Source organism: Sinohyriopsis cumingii, chromosome 2 (genome assembly GCF_028554795.1).
Source record: "Sinohyriopsis cumingii isolate HCF-2022 chromosome 2, ASM2855479v2, whole genome shotgun sequence".
Taxonomy (NCBI): domain Eukaryota; kingdom Metazoa; phylum Mollusca; class Bivalvia; order Unionida; family Unionidae; genus Sinohyriopsis; species Sinohyriopsis cumingii.
This window is the reverse complement of record NC_142962.1, coordinates 138701741-138721130: the sequence shown is the minus strand read 5'-3', so window position 1 is coordinate 138721130 and position 19390 is coordinate 138701741. Positions and strand designations below refer to the sequence as shown.

At 33.9% G+C, this 19390-nt stretch overlaps 1 protein-coding gene across 1 annotated transcript in view; it reads right to left on the bottom strand.

The window, feature by feature from the left end:
- Positions 1–19390, bottom strand: part of LOC149805925 (TATA-binding protein-associated factor 172-like) — a 182310-nt gene that overhangs the window by 158260 nt on the left and 4660 nt on the right. The window contains exons 2-7 of the mRNA XM_089950707.1: positions 16706–16829; positions 10928–11042; positions 10232–10366; positions 9548–9714; positions 4492–4625; positions 2696–2789 (exon numbers count right to left, since the gene is read on the bottom strand). Of these exons, the coding sequence (XP_089806833.1) occupies positions 2696–2789; positions 4492–4625; positions 9548–9714; positions 10232–10366; positions 10928–11042; positions 16706–16829 (769 nt within the window). The remainder of the gene's footprint in view (positions 1–2695; positions 2790–4491; positions 4626–9547; positions 9715–10231; positions 10367–10927; positions 11043–16705; positions 16830–19390) is intronic.

Sequence of the window (19390 nt, the reverse complement as noted above, 5' to 3'; positions counted from 1 at the left end):
ATCGCTACGATGTCCTCAGTGTGACAGTTTATAGTGAAATCTAGCACTGGGGCATCATGCTGCAGACATGTAGCATCATGTCCCACCAGTCACATTATTCTGACACCAGGCTGACCAGTCCTAACACTAATTTCTTAATGCTGAGTACCTAGTGATCAGCTGTTAGTACCATTTTTATAAGTCACTGGTATGACTTGGCCAGGGTTTGCACCCAAGACCTCCCGCATCCGAGGGGGATGCTCTAACCATTTGGACACCAGAGCAATATAACTGTTCGATGACTGACATGGCAAAAGAATATAAATCATGGTTCCCACGCTTTTCTAAATATAAATTTCCAGGTCTTTTCCAGGATGAAATTAATTTTTTCAAGGTTAACATATGACCATTACTGAATGGAATTAAAGAACATTTTGGATTATTAAACATGCATTTTCCAAATCTGAAGATGCTTCTCTTTCAAGACTCTCCAAAACATATATGTCAGGAAAGACAATAATGTACAAAACCACAAAATGAGTCACTTGAAACAAATCTGACTATATTCCTATAAATTGGCATTTAAAACCATTTCAATGTACAGAATACAAATTCTAACTTTACTTTGCTGACCTGCATTATGTTGCTACGTGGAAACAACATAATGAGCATAAACTATTTTGTTTCCTTTCAAACCTTTAATTCAAAAGAATTCGTGAGCAATATATGTGCATGTTATACAAAGTAAACATTTCCTATCACAATATGAAAAAAACCCAACCAATAAATGCAAAGTATTAGAATCTTATCTTGTAACAGAAAAATTTTAACCCTGAATATGTGTGTGCCAATAAAATCTCAAACAATATTTTTCAACCAATCTAAACTCCTTAAGGCGATTTGGTTAAAAATTCCATCATTTAAAGACATTTACAAAAGGGTTGATTTAAATCAACTTGTTTTCTTGTAATTTAATAAACCAGTCCCCCAAACCTGCATTGATACATGGGCTCTTATCATTTCTTAATATATAATAATAGAGACGACAATTTCCCATTTCTCCTGTGGTCCATTTAAGATCTAAAACCAATGCTTCAAGCTACATGTCACTGTGAAATAATTTCGCACCAAAGTTCAGCTCAGAAAATTGATATTTTTCTAATCTGGGTTTCCTCCAAATATTCCTACCCCATTTTTCAAATTTGGACATTTAGGATGGTGTGTGGGTTCAGAGCAATTACATATAATTGTTTTTAAATCTGCCGCCACCGTAAGATAGCTTACCAGTGTGCCTAGCAAATTTAAACTGTTATATCAACTTATACCTGCATGAAATTGATAGGAAAATCATTTATTTTCTCAAAAATGTCAAGTATTATAATTGTTATGTCTTTAATCCGCTGACAGACTAGATGAAACTCAGCACAGATGAAACCTGACCTGGTACTCACCATTTGCGTTCATAGTCATATGACTTCACAAATCTCAAACAACAACATCGGAAGTCCAATAGTCACGTGATATCAACAACAAACTCTTTACTGTTGTTGTACAAAACTTCAATTATATTAAATGAAAGTCTGATACCTTTTGTAAAAACTAGAAAGAACATATAATTCTCAACATATTTATCTCAAGAACAACTACAAGAAACTTGGCCAGTCTGATTCATCAAGCAGAGTAGTCTGGTTCCCTGCTTCATATGCTCCCTGCATGAAAGAGCACATGTCAACATGGTAGTCACGTGATACAACAAAACTCTGGAAGCTGGTCTCAGAATAAATATAGAGAATTTTGTGCTCTTTCGTTTTTGTATATTTATTACAACCAGGATACGACTTTCATTTAAAAATTTTTCTAAAACATTTGAAAACGACAGTTGTGAGATTCTGTGTTCTTGTGTGACTAGCAATCGAAATTGCTAATATCAGCTCAAATTTCATCAATGCATTAGTTTTATCATCTTTTAGCAGATTAAAGACATAACAATTTGAATACTTGCAATTTCTGAGAAAATAAAAAAATTTCATATCGATTTCATGCAGGTATAACTCGATTTAACGTTTAAGTTTACTAGCCATCTGCTCAGTGGCTATGCTTTAACACTACCATGTTGGCCTCTTGTAATTCTAGACTGGTTTTCATACCTTCTATAAAAAATATATATGGATATCGAGCTGTGAAACAAAAAGGCAACTATACAAATCTAATCCACTGAGAATTTGGATTGTCTCAACAAATATATGTATGGCAAGCACCCAAATGATCCATACTGCAACCTCCTAATATTCTGGTTAGAACTCGATAAATTTAACTCAAGATCTGTTCAGTTACAACTCAATTATGTAACTGTTTCTGGCATCAAGTTGTGGAGAAAAATTCCCAGATTTTTCCCTGACTTTCGTCAATATTTGCAAAATTCATGGACTTTTCATGGTCGGGAAAAAATGATCATTTCTCCAGACTTTTTCCCAATTTCTCGGTAGCATGGGAACCCTGATAAAATTTATACAACAATTATTCTAGTCAGTGAATGGATCAATTAAACCCTTCACAGCTAAAGTACTGCACCAGTTGTTCTAATTTTGCAACACCATTGAGATTTTAAAAAAAAGCTCTGATCATCCCAGCCATGTCTTTAATGTTGCTATCTTACCATTGCCAAGAGAATGGTTGAAACAATTATAACAGTCACAATAAGTGTCTCTTTCCATACCTCCTCTGATGTAAGTGTCTCACAGGAATTCTCACTAACATTATCTTCATCGAAGACTTTACTCTTTTTACTTGGTGGCTCTGTTTCAGATTCACTGAAAAGAAAAACTTTGGGTTGAATATTTATCCATCAAGTGCTGGTTGCAAAAGTTCTTACAGCAAGTTCAATATTTATTTATCCAATCAAAGAAATTGTAGCAAAAAAACTTAAACACAACTGAACTAATGACTGAAACAATCATGTTTATTTAAATGTAAAGTTAAGAGACATAGAATACAGAAAGCTCACATACCTATCAGGAAAACAGTATCAAAATCAACAGAAACTTGAAAACATGAAGTCAGAAATTACAGTAATAATGACCAATCAAAAAGACAAAAAACAAAACGATTAAAATATGTAATAAAATGTGACCAGGATTAAATCATAAAATGACTATATGATTATTCTGTATGAATCTATGAAGCAGAGCAGTCTGTGATCCTCATAAAAATCATGCCACTTACACTCCTCCTTCCATTTTTGCAGAAACACTGCTCTGCACATGCCCCTTTCATATACTACATTTATAATATTCCTTTTTCATTCTATTTCCATGATGAAAATCCATCCACAACATTTGACAATTCACTTGTGTGCTTGACACTTGAGAATTATACATCTGTCTTACATAATATCATAAAATAAGATTATTTTTGGATTGACAGACAGAAAATAACTGAGCTACTTGTGCACTTATCTGCAACTTCAAACAACAGTAATTAAAATACCTAGTTTAAATAGTGCAATGTTGTATATATATATCTGTATATCACAAGTCTTATATGCAAGAGTCTATCGGGCTGTATTACATAGTCACTGCAGTGTGGATTATATGTACAGTAGGTCTTCATTTTTAGCTAATAATGGAATATTTCTTAATTCTACTTGATAGAGATCTACATAGTCAATATGTTTGTCCCACTGTAAATAACTTCCAACTATCACTCTTACATTTTTATTTCTTAAGGTTTTTGATGAGTTTAAAATTTATGCCATATTTCCAGTTTCCTTGAAGTGGAAAGCCTTTTAGATGAGGCTATTCCCCTATATTTTGTTTTTCCCCATTTATAACCATTTTCTTTTGTTTTGACATGCACAAACTTTGTTTATTATGAAATAAAGGATCGATAGATTAATGAAATTGCCAGAATTTACATAATATAAACATTCGGTACATACAACACTAAATAAAAGTGCTGGTATATGTAGTTTGTGAAGTACAAAACTTGCAGATTGGAAAGCATTACAAACTGAACGTAATTTCTGTCTGTCTCTATAGTTTGTTTAACTTGCCCTCCAGCAGGCACCATGCATACTCTCAGTTTGCCTCTGGCACTGGGCAAGAGGATTTATCAGCCCCTTTAGTGTCCTCTCTCTCTCATTCTCTCTCTTTCACGTGCACAATAATGAGGTTGATTTCAACAGACCCTACAGTGCTAACAACAGCCACAAGAACTCATTAAATATCACAAATGCATCACATTCAAAGATAAAAATGACAAATCTTGTTTTGGATAAAATGTGAAATTTAACGTTGGTTCCTACTAAACTGGTGAGCCCCACTGTGCTCAATTAATAACAACTTCCTTTCAGAAAATGAATGATCAGAAAATAAAATGGTAAGAGGTTTGTGTTTTATAAAAAAATGTAATTAGAAAGAATGAATGGTCTTCTTTTTTCATGCACCTCAGTCTCAGGCAAAAGCTTAAAGAAGTTAAAATATGTTATAAAGGAATATTTTGTCATCAACAAACCATGAGTGGTCTCTCGAGGACTGTTTAGCAAAAGCTTTGGCTTTCCTCTTTGCCCGGTTTCTCTCTCGACTGCTCAGTGATGTGATGCCACCTAGATCCCTCAGTTGCTGCTTTACTATTTCTGTCACAGGTTTCTATAATATATAAAGTAAACTATTATGAATATAAAATTTTGGAAACTATTCATACAATGTCCACTACTGAGAAGGAATTAAAAAACCTATTCAAAAAACCTATTCAAAAGCTAGAACTATTAACTTTAACTGGACTTTGCATTTCTATAACCCATATCCTTGCTCTGCAACATCATCACTGACACTGGACAATATCACCTGGAAGAGGCCCATAACTCTAAATGTTAAAAAGCACTCGAACATTTAAGTTACATAAGGACAAAGGCAAAGTGCAGTAAACACATTACAATCACATGTAACTAATTTCTGCCTATATAATATTAATTTCTAGTCTCAGTGCTTGCAAAATAATGCATTTCCCCCATTTTCAGTCATGTATATAAGGAACATCGATTCTTGGTCCACAGATATTTAATCAAAATTGGTTTTAATGAAGTTTAAAAAAATTCAACTAGTTTACATTGATAATTTTTCATCAACTGCACCGAATTTACAGAATCAGAATAAATCAATATAATACAGAGAAAGGAACATAAATCTGTCAAATTTTGCCATGAAAGTACTGCATACACCCACTTACAAGTCGCAAACAACACAGACCCAGATCTATAAATTATCCCTATACAGATCTGTACATTATACTTGCACAGATCTGTATGTTGTCCCTACACAGATCTGTACATTATAGATACATAGATCTGTGCATTATCCCTACACAGATCTGTACATTATCCCTACACAGATATGTGCATTATCCCTACACAGATCTAAACATTATCCCTATTAAGATTTTTATATTATCTCTACACAAAACTGTATATTATTTCTACACAGATCTGTGCATAATCCCTGCATGTTAAACTAAAACTGCCTGGACTCTCATTTAAACAGGGAAGTTAATCCCTACCTGCTGTAGAGTCTGTAATTGTTGTATCCAAATATATTCTCTATCTCTCTGATAAAAGGTGCTACGTGAGAGCTCTGGATCAGATTTAATAATTTCTATTATCTGATACTTAACACAATCTATGCTGTGTTCGGATTTGTTAAAATGTTTAGACACTGAGGAATCTTTAAGGTGACGGATATCCCTCAGGTGTTCTCTTTTATTCTCACTTGGAATTCCCTATTAGACTCACTTATTGTTGGATACAATGATGATAGGTGAGTAAGTAGATGATATTTCATGTGGTAAAATGTTATCTTTATTTTGATTTATATTAGAGGTTTGTTAATGTACTTCGAAAGATTTAGATTAATTTTTTTCAACTAGAAGCTGCAATTAATGCTCATGCAATCTAGTACTTTGTTAGCTAATATTTTACCCATCAGGCCTGGGCATTTGTTAGAAAACTTTGGTGATATTAATTGGTTTATTGTTTTATAACCAATCCTCTGTGCAAAAATCAGCTGATCTTGGAAAATCTCTGGCAGAGTCAATTTGACAATGGCCAGAGACTTCTAATTGTACGTTGGAGAAAATAACTATATCATACGCCAAGAAAATTTAAATAAAGTAAAGATACTCTGATTGGAGAGATGATAATTTGATTTATTTAAAGCTAGAGTTCTAGCTATCAAAGTTAAACCATCATTGTTCAGTATGTTAGTGTACAGAGAAGTGATGTCTTCTCTTCCCACTGGTTTTCATTTAAAAATCTACTACACGTAGCATGGTGGAATTTGATAAGCATTCATATGTTTAAAAGCTGCTTCTATGTTTTGAGCTGATCTGAAGGGCAAGTCTGCGTTTCTTCCTAGCATTCTGGAAGGTTACAACAAATAATCTGTCTTAATGAGTGCATGGGTGAATGTCAAACTGGTTAGTTTCTTTGTGACATTTGCGAGAATGTTGTTCCCTGTGATGACAAATTTGAGACAATTAGTAAAACTAGGGCATAGGATCTTTTCCAGTACTAGGGGTGAAATGTGCCACATATTGATATGAGTTCTATCCAATGTTTTAGTCCATTTAATGTGGCTTCATTTAACTCCATTTGCTTTGTACAACATGAATTATTTGAAAACATTACTACCAATTTCGTGTCTCAGTTACACATGAAAGACATGATGTTATCTTCAAAACAGAAGAAATAATGCATTTTCCTCGTGCAAAGAAAATCTCATCTAGAACAATTTTGGGCATGTGAATAAGTTTGAATACCAACAAAATCTATCATATTTTACTTCCTGCAGATGCAAAAAAACTGCTGCAGCCATAAGTACTTGTATTTGGTTATTGAAGAATTAAAACTACTGACTACACTCAGTCCTATTCTAAAATCTTCTTTTGACTTACACATGTTAATAAACTTGAGCAGTTTGAAATCTGCCATTTTGCTCATTCTATGCTAATTCCATTTATTCCATAAGCACCTTCAATCACTGGTTAAATATCTCTGCATAAAAAGAGAAATTCCAAATTTGTTTCCCATGTACAATTTAAGGAGAATGATGACAAGGTTTTATCTTAAGGGAGACCTCTCCTTTTATCAAAGAAAAAAGGAGGGGAGAAAGAAATGGTCATAGGTCAATATTTATATAAACTTCAATATCTGTCTCTCTTTCTTCCTGCTCCACTTTCTTATAGTTCTACTGAAATCAATATCTTTGACAGCTGTCACCTCTAGTTGTGTAAGCATTAATCTGTGAATTAATTTTGTGCATACTCAGCTCCTTTTCTTTTTATCAATATTCTGTGCTTCTTTCTGAAGGGGCATATATATAGCTAGCTTTGTCATATGTTGGGATCCTGATCTCTGTGACAATTTTCCTGAGATTACAGATATTATCTTTTGGATACATCTGTTAAAAATTAGGATTTTTCACTAACATAACCTTCCTTTGTTAAAAAAGAAGTTTACTGACTACTATGCCAAATTTCTTATCTGTTCCATAATGCTGTATAAGATATTTAGTTCATCAATGCTTGTGCAGACAGAGGTATTAAAATAAATATCTTTACTTCTTAATTGCAATTGTAACCAGTAAGTGACTGGAGGTGACTAGACCACCCCAGTAGATGGAAGGAACGCGTTCACATTCATTCAGTCATTATCTTTCATAGTGGATATATGAATGGCACAATTTAGGGCCAACTAGGTATTACAAGAAGTCTCGATATGCCATCCATCAGAGACAATATTTTCACAATATGATAATCCATCCAAGAGAAGCAATAAGATGATTTTCAAGCTGGCTGCTACAGTGGCCATACTGGATATAAGATTGGCACCATTTTCATTCACAACCAACTGGATGGCATACAAATGAGGTGAAAACACCACTTCATTGATTTGTATATCAGAGTTGTGATAAGATTTTTAAGATGGCTGCCATGGCAGCCATATTAGATGTCAGACTGTCATCAGATTTATTTAGGAACAGATAGACATCATATTAAGTCTTTCAGTGTAAACCCCATGCTCATATAACTATCCATTCAGGAGGAGTAGCAAGAACATGATTTTCAAGATTGATGCTTATCAGCCATATTGGATGTCAGATCAGCACCATTTTATTTAACACCAACTAAACATCATAAGAAGTATTTTAGCAAAGACCCAGTGTTGACATGCCCATCCATTCGGAAGAAGAATCAATAAGATTTTCAAGATGACTACCATATTGGCCACCAGGCCGGAACCATTTTTATTTCAGACCAACAAGACCTCATAAGAAGTCTTTCAATGAAAACGCCATGCTGATATGGCAATCCATTCAGGAAGAGCAGCTATAACAAGATTTTTCAAGATGGCTGATGTGGTTGCCATAATGGTTGTCAGAGCATTTTCAATTAGGACCAACTAGACCATGGTTAGAATGTATGTGTAAAGTTTTAAGGTAATTCTCCAAGCAGATTAGAAGGAGTAGCAATTACAAGTCTGTGGTAACTGTTGGATGGATGGCAACCTTTTATGTTATCATGGAGATAGCAAATAAATAAATAATGTACTCTAATTTCAGTCTGGTTTATGACATACAATTCTAATTCTAATACCATATGGCAGGTCTTCTAGATTCTCTAGTATATTATAATGTACAATGGAAACGAAGAGAGGTTCTACATCTGTTTCAACATCAAGTGGACTTTCAGCATTTTCAAAAATATCACAGTCCACAAAAAATATGATTTCAAAGTTTCCTCCAACCTTTTGAAAGCAAAAGCTAAACTGCCATGGCATTTACTTCATTTACAGTCATCAAAATCCCGGTGGTGTGATTTCATTTCTTTAGAATTGTAGTAAAAAGCTAAAAAATTTATGAACATCACATCAATTTCTTGCAAAAGATAATCTGATAAAAGACAGTCATTATTTTGGTCTTTTACAAGCTATTTTGGGTAATTTATAATAGCATTTATAATAATGTCTTTGTTTATTTGGGTCACAAGGTAAAAGTGGTACTGAAAACATACAGAAAAGTCAAATATATTTGAGATATGTGAATCTTTGTAAAAAAATCAAACATGTTCTTGCCTGCACAAATGGTATCTGAAATCTTCAAACGGCTGCCTACCTGAAATTTTGTAGGCGGCAACAATACCTCTAATGACCATGTGACTTATGTTGCAACAAGCACTTAGAAGGTTAACAGTTAAATATAAATTATGTATTACACAGAGTACATTTTTACAAGTGTGACTTTAAATTAATTTGTGATGTTCTCACACATCACCGCTTTCCAGGTACACAAATTAGTACAAAGTTTGTACATTTTTCATTATCACGTGCCCTGGCACCATCTCTGTAACTACTGATACAATAAAACAAAAGTGGAAACCAGTTGTCAATTAAAAGGCTAAAAAACTGAAAAATGATATAAGTCAAGTTTATCCGACAGCGCTGGTTTTATCAGATATTTTCAGTGAGTGTGATATGAGGGACAAGGATGTTGTTTCACACTGTGTACTGATTACATACCACCTCCCCCTTGCTGTCGGAATTATCAGTCTGTGTTTTGGACAGCAAATCCTCATCACTGAACAATTCATTTTCAAAAACCAAACCTAGATTCCCTGCCACATCTAAACCTAGTTTCTTGTTAAGTAGCTGTCTCTGCCGTGTCAACTGCATTTTGTCGTCCAAATCTGTAAATGAGACAAAATTCTGGTGTTGGAAATTCTGTATATAGGCAAATCTTCTTAGTTTTAACTATAGAATCAGCAAAACATGCAGTTTTTGCAGTTTCAATAATTTCTGCAAAGCCTTTAAATATTGTATATAATACATGTCCAGTACAACTGCAAACTGCATATACCCAGATCTGCCATCACATAATGCACCAATATATCTGGGTCTATGCTGGGTCTTAGGAGTTCTATGTTATTTGCAGTTAGACCTGACTTTTAAGCTAGTAAGTATCATATATGACTATTTTTCTCAAATCATTCACACTATTATAGTTTTACAACTTAATAGATATTATGATTACATTATTTAAATCATCTGTGGAAAGTGTCATTTTGAATCTTGGACCTGTTCTGTTTTAGTAAAAATTTGCCAATGAAAATTAGTTTGTGCAGTAGACATTCACAGATATTAAGATGTAGCATATAGAGAAAACATGTTCTTTAAATTTAAAAAAGAGTTCAATCTATTACTCACCATTGTTCTTGTCATCAAGATCAAATGTTTCACCTTCTGACCCAAGTAAGGATGCACCATATAAAAGGACCTTGGTCAAATCAAACTGAGAAAACAGCAACTTGCCTTCTGAGAGAATGCTCAAATCTGGAGACTCTTTAAGGGGAAAAAAAGAGTAAAAATGATTTGAATTTTATTGAATAATAAGGTGTTTACAAATCTTAATGAAGATGCAAGAGTAGAATATTTCCTTAAATTTACTGCAAAGACAGACGGATGAAAAGAAAAAAGAAACAGTGGCTAAAGTTGGTTTTATACTGCTTACCTTAACCTTCAAAGAACTATTGAAATTAGATTCTCATTAATAACACAACAAAAACCTACTAGCAAAAAGGAATGATTCATTCACCTTGAAATTGGGAATATAATCAAGAAATCATTAAGCAATATTACATGATGATGACGTCTTTGAGGAACCTGGAGTAAAATATAAACAATAGCTAAAGGGGAATTAACTCTAACATGATCCAGAACCAATGATAGAATTCAAGTCTACAAAGATGTGAAGAAATTGTTCTACCAGCAAGCTCTCAAAGTTCAATGAACATATTACATGAACAATACAAAATAATTACTGAGTACCACTGGAAAAGATTTCACCCATACAAAAATAAAATTTTGTAAAATGCATGCTAATGAAGCAGTAAAATGTTATACCTTGTTTTGGTGCTCCCCTGGGTTCCCATTGTGGAACATTTTTGGCAATTGCTTCCACTGCCTGGGCTGCAGCAATCCTTGTGTCCCAGTTGGTACTTCTCAGATAGCCATGTACCTGGAAGAAATAATGATTTAGAGCTGCTAATGATGGGTGCATCACAAAAGGACCCCATTACATACAACTCAGACACTTTTCTACTTGAAAAAAAAAAGTATTGCTTAAATCCAATGTTAAATGCAACAATGCATGCTGGGAAATAGAGGGCAAAATTAAAATAAGAAAACAAACAGAGACACACATATGTGTGTGTATTGCATTTCTTGCTTTGCTTCCACTTCTTCTTCACCTCTCATTTCCCCGTTTTGTCCAAAAGGAATAGTCACTTCCTAAAATTCAAGTCTAGCGTGATCCCTGCAATAAATGTCAATGAGGAATCCTTGAAATACAACTCTTTCAGGGTCTCATCAATACAAGCAATACATGTAAAAAAAGATATGAAGTTAATTGACAAGGGCTATAACTTTATCCAAAATGAAGGAGGCGAGACACATGCATCACTGAAACAACTTTCACATCAAATTATCAGAATATGTTCAACAATTCTAGAGTAATGCTGATTACAAGCAAAATCCCATGTAAAGATATGACGCTGATTGACAAGGGCCATAACTCTCTCTAAATCGGTCAAGTTAAGTTCTTACCAAATTCAGTCAGAGCAAGCTGAATGCTTCTTGAGCTCTACTGATAAGGCCAAAAAAAATGTGTTTCCTATTGCACTGGTTTTAAAATTAGGGTAGGTAGGAAGCCATTTTTTAAAAATATTAGATACATGATGAAGATTAGTAAATATAATTTACTAAGCACATCAAGTACTGGACTAAACAGGCTCAGTTAAATGAACAAATCAATCTCGGGAATATTTTTTTAACTTGTATTTACTGGTGGTTCTTTTTTAAACCTGTGGGGAAAAAAGTGCTAAGGTCGACAACAAATAATAGGGATGGTTATCCATCCGGAAACACATATTCTCATTTTGGCTTTACAAGCAACATTCCAAGTTTCCATATAAAGGGTAGAATGTGCTTATAATTTGGCATAACTCTGTCTAAAATAGAGTAAACAAGACTAAGTCTATACAAAGTATATACTGTACAAATCTGAGGCCATGTTCATTCCAAATAGAGTAAACAAGACTAAGTCTATGCAAAGTGTACAAATCTATGAAGGCTTGTTCATACCAAATAGAATAAACAAGACTAAGTCTATACAGAGTACATACTGTTCAAATCTATGAGGCCATGTTCATTCCAAATAGAGTAAACAAGACTAAGTCTATGCAAAGTGTACAAATCTATGAGGGCATGTTCATAACAAATAGAATAAACAAGACTAAGTCTATACAAAGTGCATACTGTTCAAATCTATGAGGCCATGTTCATTCCAAATAGAGTAAACAAGACTAAGTCTATGCAAAGTGTACAAATCTATGAGGGCATGTTCATACCAAATAGAGTAAACAAGACTAAGTCTATACAAAGTGTACAAATCTATGAGGCCATGTTCATACCAAATAGAGTAAACAAGACTATGTCTATACAAAGTGTACAAATCTATGAGGCCATGTTCATACCAAATTGCATCAGAATTGTACACCCATAAAATACAAAGCTTAGTCTATGAGACAATTACATAAAACCCATAAAAGGCATAGCTATGTTTGTGTAACAATGTTCATATCAAATCAGAATTGGTTAAATGGTTCCTGAGCAATACTGGTTACAAACATCTGTCGTAGTGGAGACATAAAACTGATGCAAAAAAAGCAATAATTCCATCAAAATTGGATTTGAAAACATAAAACTTTAAAAGGTACCTCTACGCATCATAGGTAATTTACATACTGCATAAATGCTGAAGAGTTACAGGTCTTTGTTCATTTAAAAAAGTGTAAACATATGGACAGACAGAATAGATGATTATAATGGGCTGCAGCATCATGCTGTGTGGCCCTATTAACAATACAAAAGCTAATATATCAAGCTTATCATTATTTCACTTCTTGCATGCCATATGTCAATCACCCACTGAAATACAAGTGTCAAGTCCAAGATATGAACCAAATGCCTGAGCTTGCTCTGAAAATTGTTAGGATAATAGGACATGCATGATATCATGAATATGATAGTGGGCCATGCATGACATTCAGCATTTGACACAACAGACCACGATATATTAATTCACTGTCTGTTTCCAGCATGTATTTGGTATTCAGGATAGAGCTTTACTACGGTTCAAGTCCAACTTTGTCAACAGGACACAAATTGTATCCACAAATGGAAAACATTCCAGCCCAGTTGATTTATGTCTGGTGTCCACAAGGCTCTGTTTTTGGTACCATTCTCTTCACTCTATACACTATGCCGCTCTTAAGTGTCAGAGACTGAATCTGGTATCTCACCAGTTGTATGCTGATGACACTCAAATACACAAATCTAGCTGCCCATCTGAAATTGAGGCTATCATCAATGATGTAGAGAGATGCATTTCTGATGTGACGTCATGAATGATACGTAACAAGCTGCACGTGAATGATAATGAAACATCCTGATCACCTCACTAAGACTTTCTCATTACCTCCTTTACCTCAAACAAATATGTATAATCAATGCCAACATTAAATTCACACAGTCAGTACAAAACCTAGGTATCTCTCACAACAGTATGCTCTCATTACACCAATATGTCATGAACAAATGCAAGGCTTCATCTCTGGAGCTGAGACAAATCAGCTCCATTTGCAATTTTCTTTCAGCTGCTGCCACTAAAACATGTGCGTGTTCATTAGTACTTTCAAGACTGGACTATTGTAATTCACTTCTATCTAGTTTGTCTCAGTATCTACTACAGAAACTTCAAAAAATTATAAAACACGGCTGCTCAGATCATCCTTTAATTCGAATAACTAAGCACATCTCCCACCCTCACCCATCCCCACTCTGTAACCTTCACTGGCTACCCATTTGATCCAGAATCAAACACAAATTCTGTCCACTATTCTATATTTCATTGAATGGCTCCAGTCAAATGTACCTATCAGACCTCATGCATGTGAACACCCCATCTAGAAACGTACACACCTCTTCTGACACTTGCTTTTATCATTGTTCCCATTGTTAAAATGAAGTCATACAATGTTCTTTTGCACCCCGGGCACAGCTACATGGAATGAATTGCCCATAAATCTTAAACACAAAGATATTGTGATCTCATTCAAGAATGCTCTTAAAACTTGCCATTTTGACAACAAGAACTGATGTTACGACTTAATAGTGGGTTTTTTCCCTTAATTATTGTAAACATGTTTTTGTTTTGTAATTTCGTTGTGTTTGTTTTTGTAACCTTGTCATTTTGTATGTTTTTATGTGCAATCTGATTAAAATCAGATCTCCACTGCCCAACATGAAGATTTGATGACAACCACTTAAGGATCATGTTCTGGTGACCCTTGAATTAGCCAATGTAAATGCAGCTTTAAAAATGCTGAAGGTGAATCAAATCGTTCTGCACATATTCATGTTCTTCACCCACACTGCTCAGTTTCCAAATGCAAAGACAGAAGACTTCATCTGATTGGCTGATAAAATTAGCAACTATGGTAATAACATAGGTTACCAGAACATGACCCCTAAGGGGTTGCTGTCAGATCTTCATGTTTAGCAGTGGAGATCTGATTTTAATTCAGATTGTTTTATGTGTTATCTAATACCATAAAGTGCTTACAGCTTTTAAAGATTAGACACTGTACAAAACTTAACTGTAGAAAATCTGCATTAGCATTATTATAATTATTAATATACCATTAATTATAAGATATTCAGTATTGCAGACAATTATATAATGGATAATAGGTAATGCAAGCAATGTTATGGATAAAAGGATAATGGATCATGCAGGCAATGGTATCCTCAATAATTGGATAATGAGCTGTGCAGGTAATGATATTAAGGTTGATCATTGATGAAAAACACAAGAGATTTATCTTTTAAAAATTTCTACAGTCAAACCTGACTAACAGTAACCTTTATTTAGTGGTCACCTGTTCACAAGTTATTCTCGTCAACCCCTCTCGCAAATTTACAACAAAAATGTCCTGACTGTAACAGTCGTCACCTGCCTCTGAGGGAAGCAGCCAGGTGCTTCCTAGCCCCACCCCCCCAATGGTTTCTTCTGACCTTAAGTGGTCACTGGTGCATATCTACAGCAGTGACCACTCAGTTTTTACTTCATGACGACTATATTGTTTATATTGTTGTCAGCAATTAGTTTCAATCCCAAGAAGGATTACTGTGAATGCTCAAGCATCTCCAATTCCAACCAAAGAAATGTACACGAGTGAACACCTGGCACCACTGTACCATATATGCAAACATTAACTGCCATCAATAAATTAAAAGAAGGAATGAAGAAACATACCCCACAGGTTAAGTGCCCTCAAAAACCTAATTAAGAATGAATATGTTATTTAGTAAACAATGATAAATGCCTTTTGAGTTGATAATAAGGAAATAAAATGGATATAAAAGGTGGGAAAAACAGTTGCCACATGTACAGTAGCTTCAGACTGCTTATTTAGGCACAGCTAGTTACAACTAAATAGGGCATCATCTATTTGCCAATCAATTGCTGATTTCCTTGAATTATGTTGGAGGGCCAGCTCTTTTCACAAGATAATTGCAATTATAAGGATTAACTGTTAAGTAGTCACAATAGCTTTCTTGCTTGTTTACTTAATACTAAGCTTTAGCTATTGTACAGTCTAGCCACAGCAAACCTGAATATGAAAAGAGGATATGTCCTGGGGGGAAATAAGGCACATCACTGGAGAAACTGAGTATTGTTTGAGAATTTCACGTGCATTGTACCCAGAAGATCATTCAATATTTAGTGAAAATGAGGCTTAAACAATGCCATAAAAAGCCCTCCTGATTTTAGGTCCCAGTTGCCCTATTTTATATTCAATCTCCCTAATTGGCTTTTGAAAAGCTGACAGGTATGTGCAACTGAAATGTAAGTCAACTTTTGTGCCAGTGTGACAGGTACAGATAGATATCTTTATCTGTTTGCCTGTGAACTAATACTACCTCTGAAGAAAATACTGGTAGTTTGTCTCTGAGAAGATATAGGGGTTACATCACTTTCCATAAGGGTCTGGGGTCATTCAATATTCAAAACTTTTCTGTAAAGGCAGATGAATTATCAGTTGCTGGGTCACAAACAATAGCTATGTACGTCTTCTTCTGATTTCCTGTTCATCACATGCTTATAATACAAGCTGATTGTCTCTTGCTCTCAGCAAGTTAAGCATCCAACTAATCCAGATATTGTTTTGAAAGTGCAAACATACAAAGACCAGTGTACATTTATATTCAGTGATGATTTAATTTATAGGCTGAAATTAAATGAGCAGAATACAGCAATCTTGTGTGGAACATAAGAGAGAAACAACATATATGCATAATTTATAATTTAGTTGTGCAGTGCAAATTAAAGAATCTCTATAATGAAATAATAATAATAATAATAATAATAATAATAATAATAATACTAATAATAATAATAATAATCATATTCAGCGCATGGTATTTGTTCAAATATCAATTTTAAAAGGTGAACCTGTGTACAGATTAAACCTATGTACCACAGCCAGTTTTGCTGTTTTCCATGAGTGTCTGCTATTGACAGGTTTGACTGTATGTACCATTAGAAAGTAATCTTACCTTTGTTAGCAAATTATTTAGCTCATAGGGATGTAATTTTTGAACTTCACCAAGTTGTAGGGCAGCTGATTTCCTGATTAAGGGGGTGGAGCCAGTGTCAAGCAGAAGAAACAGTCGGTCAAGTCTGAAGAAAAAAAAAGAAAAGATAAATGAACATTTTGTGTTGTACAGAAATGTAACCACTATATGCCTTCATCAAACTTTTCTATTAAAACAAGAATAAATCTAAATAAAGTGGTATGTATTTTTAATTTGTATTGTTTGTTCGTTTTGTCTTTTTTTAAAATTTCATTATATGCTATTGTAAAGTAGCTGGACTTGACCTTGTCCAAAATCAAGTACATTTTCTACTTGACCTGAAATATTGAACTTTTTTTATTGTGTAATAAAACTAAACATATTTATTTGGGGCTGGGTCTAGGCTATTTAAATTCCCCTATAAAAATATCTGGCCTACCTGACATATTCCACATTCTATATAATAATTTTAGTAACAGACCTTCTAATTATAACTGAGATTTTATCAAGTAAACACTAAGATCATTCTAGAAGGTTATTTTCCATTAAGTTATTGTTTGTTGTTTTTTTTTTATAAAAAAATACTATTTGTGACCAGAGGTCAAGTAGAGGACTATATAATCTTGTTACTGGAAAATTTATTCATTCATTCTTGAAGATCTAAGCAGAATCACTTGTATTATTGTTGTGTCCAGAATTCATTTGGGCTGGAATTTTATGTATTCAGTTTATTTAATTCTGGTGATTCTTCTCTGGAAATACAAAGTACTCTTCAAAAATAACATTCTTGGAAATAGAGACTTGAAATTTATAGTGAATTTCAAATAAGGATTTAATTCTTGGATTGTATTATTGCAATCCGACAAAGGATTGGTGGCACATCATCATTATACAGGCCACAATATGCATATCAACACCTTCAGCAGTGGATTTAATTTGGATTTCCACTAACGTTTATTTAAAACTTTAATTAGTACAACTTGTGTCTGAAATTCTAATATTATTTGGGATTGAATTGGCAATTCCATAAGTGCTTTATTTTTACATTTTTATTTTGTGTTCTTAGGGAAATAAATTATTTGTTGAAATTTACAAAGCTTATTACTTGTCATTATTTTGTATTACTTATTTTAAGACCATACAGTTGTAATAAGAAAATTATAAAAAGTAAATGTAGGCTCTAATGACATGTCCGAACAATACTTGCTACATTATGCCAATCAAAAGCAAAGTTCCAAAAATGTAAATATAAAGAAATGCAACACAAATATCCTCTTGAATGATGAAGCATTCCAAAACAATATAAGCATGAAGTACTAGACAATGAAAGTTAGAAAGTAAAGATGATAAAATTCTGTAGAATGTGGACAATCAAACTAAGCCAAAGTCTCACCCATATCTAGCTGCATGTCAAATTTGGTCGAAATCAAATAATAATAAATCATCTTACTATGAAGAAAAACATGTGGTTCTGATGAACTGGGTCTGTAATTAAACAATGAAATCAACCTCTGCCAAACCAAACTGGATGAAATCTAATCATACTTAAAGGAGTTTTCATGCAGAACAAAGAACTTGAAGATAGTTACAATTAGGGGCAATAACTCTGCTAAACAATGGCATAGAACCTGGACATCTGCATAAAAGTTTTGTTGAACCTAATAAGAACAGTGCTGCTGAACAGAAAAAAAGAGGTTTCGAATCCACTAAATGATGTAGAATAAGGGACCTGTCAATCATGGGCTATAACTCTGCTGCATCAAGACACTGACTGCAATCAAGTTCAGCCAAGGTCTCATAAATTTCTATTTCATATAAAATCTGGTTGACATTTACTAACAATTAAGTGATTGATTTGCATAAATGAAGTGGAATGGGTATAAGGACAGGCCCACTTTAATGTCCCCCTCTTCTATGAAAAGAGGGGCACAAATAATTGAATAGAAAGGATTGAACTAAATTAGGCAAATTTAATGGGATGTATGCATAAAGCATTCATAATAAACTCTGAAAGATAAATTCAAAGACTTTTTCCAAACTTTCAAACACCAAACAGAGATTTCCAAGGCATATTTTTGCTAACATTTTTTATATGAGAAAACAACAAATGCAAAATACTACAATACTGTATAATGATGAAATTCAAACTATAATTAATTTCCTAAAATTGCTTTATAATGATCTGGAAGATAGGTCATCATTCATTGTTATTTCAGAAATATGTAACTTATGCATCAGATTTAATACAAAATAAATTGTTCTCTTAACTGACATCACCACTGCTTTAAATGCATTATTATAGTTGCTTTTTTTTTCTCTTCAATAATTTTGGAAAGAGAAGCCAATGTTGTCATCTTTTCCCTCTGATTCTTCTGCCTTCGAAAAAGAGTAAGCATGTAGGCTAGCAATGTCAGCTTCAAGATGCAGCTTTCTGGCTTTAAATTCTTTCATTTCATTCATGGCTAACTCCCATTACTTTCCTTTTCTGATTTTCTCCTCATGCTCCTCCTCTGCTTTCTTCTTATCCAGATAGGCATGGTACTTATGTCTTCCAGAGGAGGCATATGTCATCATTTCATTGCTAATGATGATTTCCAAAGGCCCACCTGCTTTTCTCATTGTGTCAATGATTAGCCTTTGAGCTCTGAGGCTTTCTCTGCTGAGATT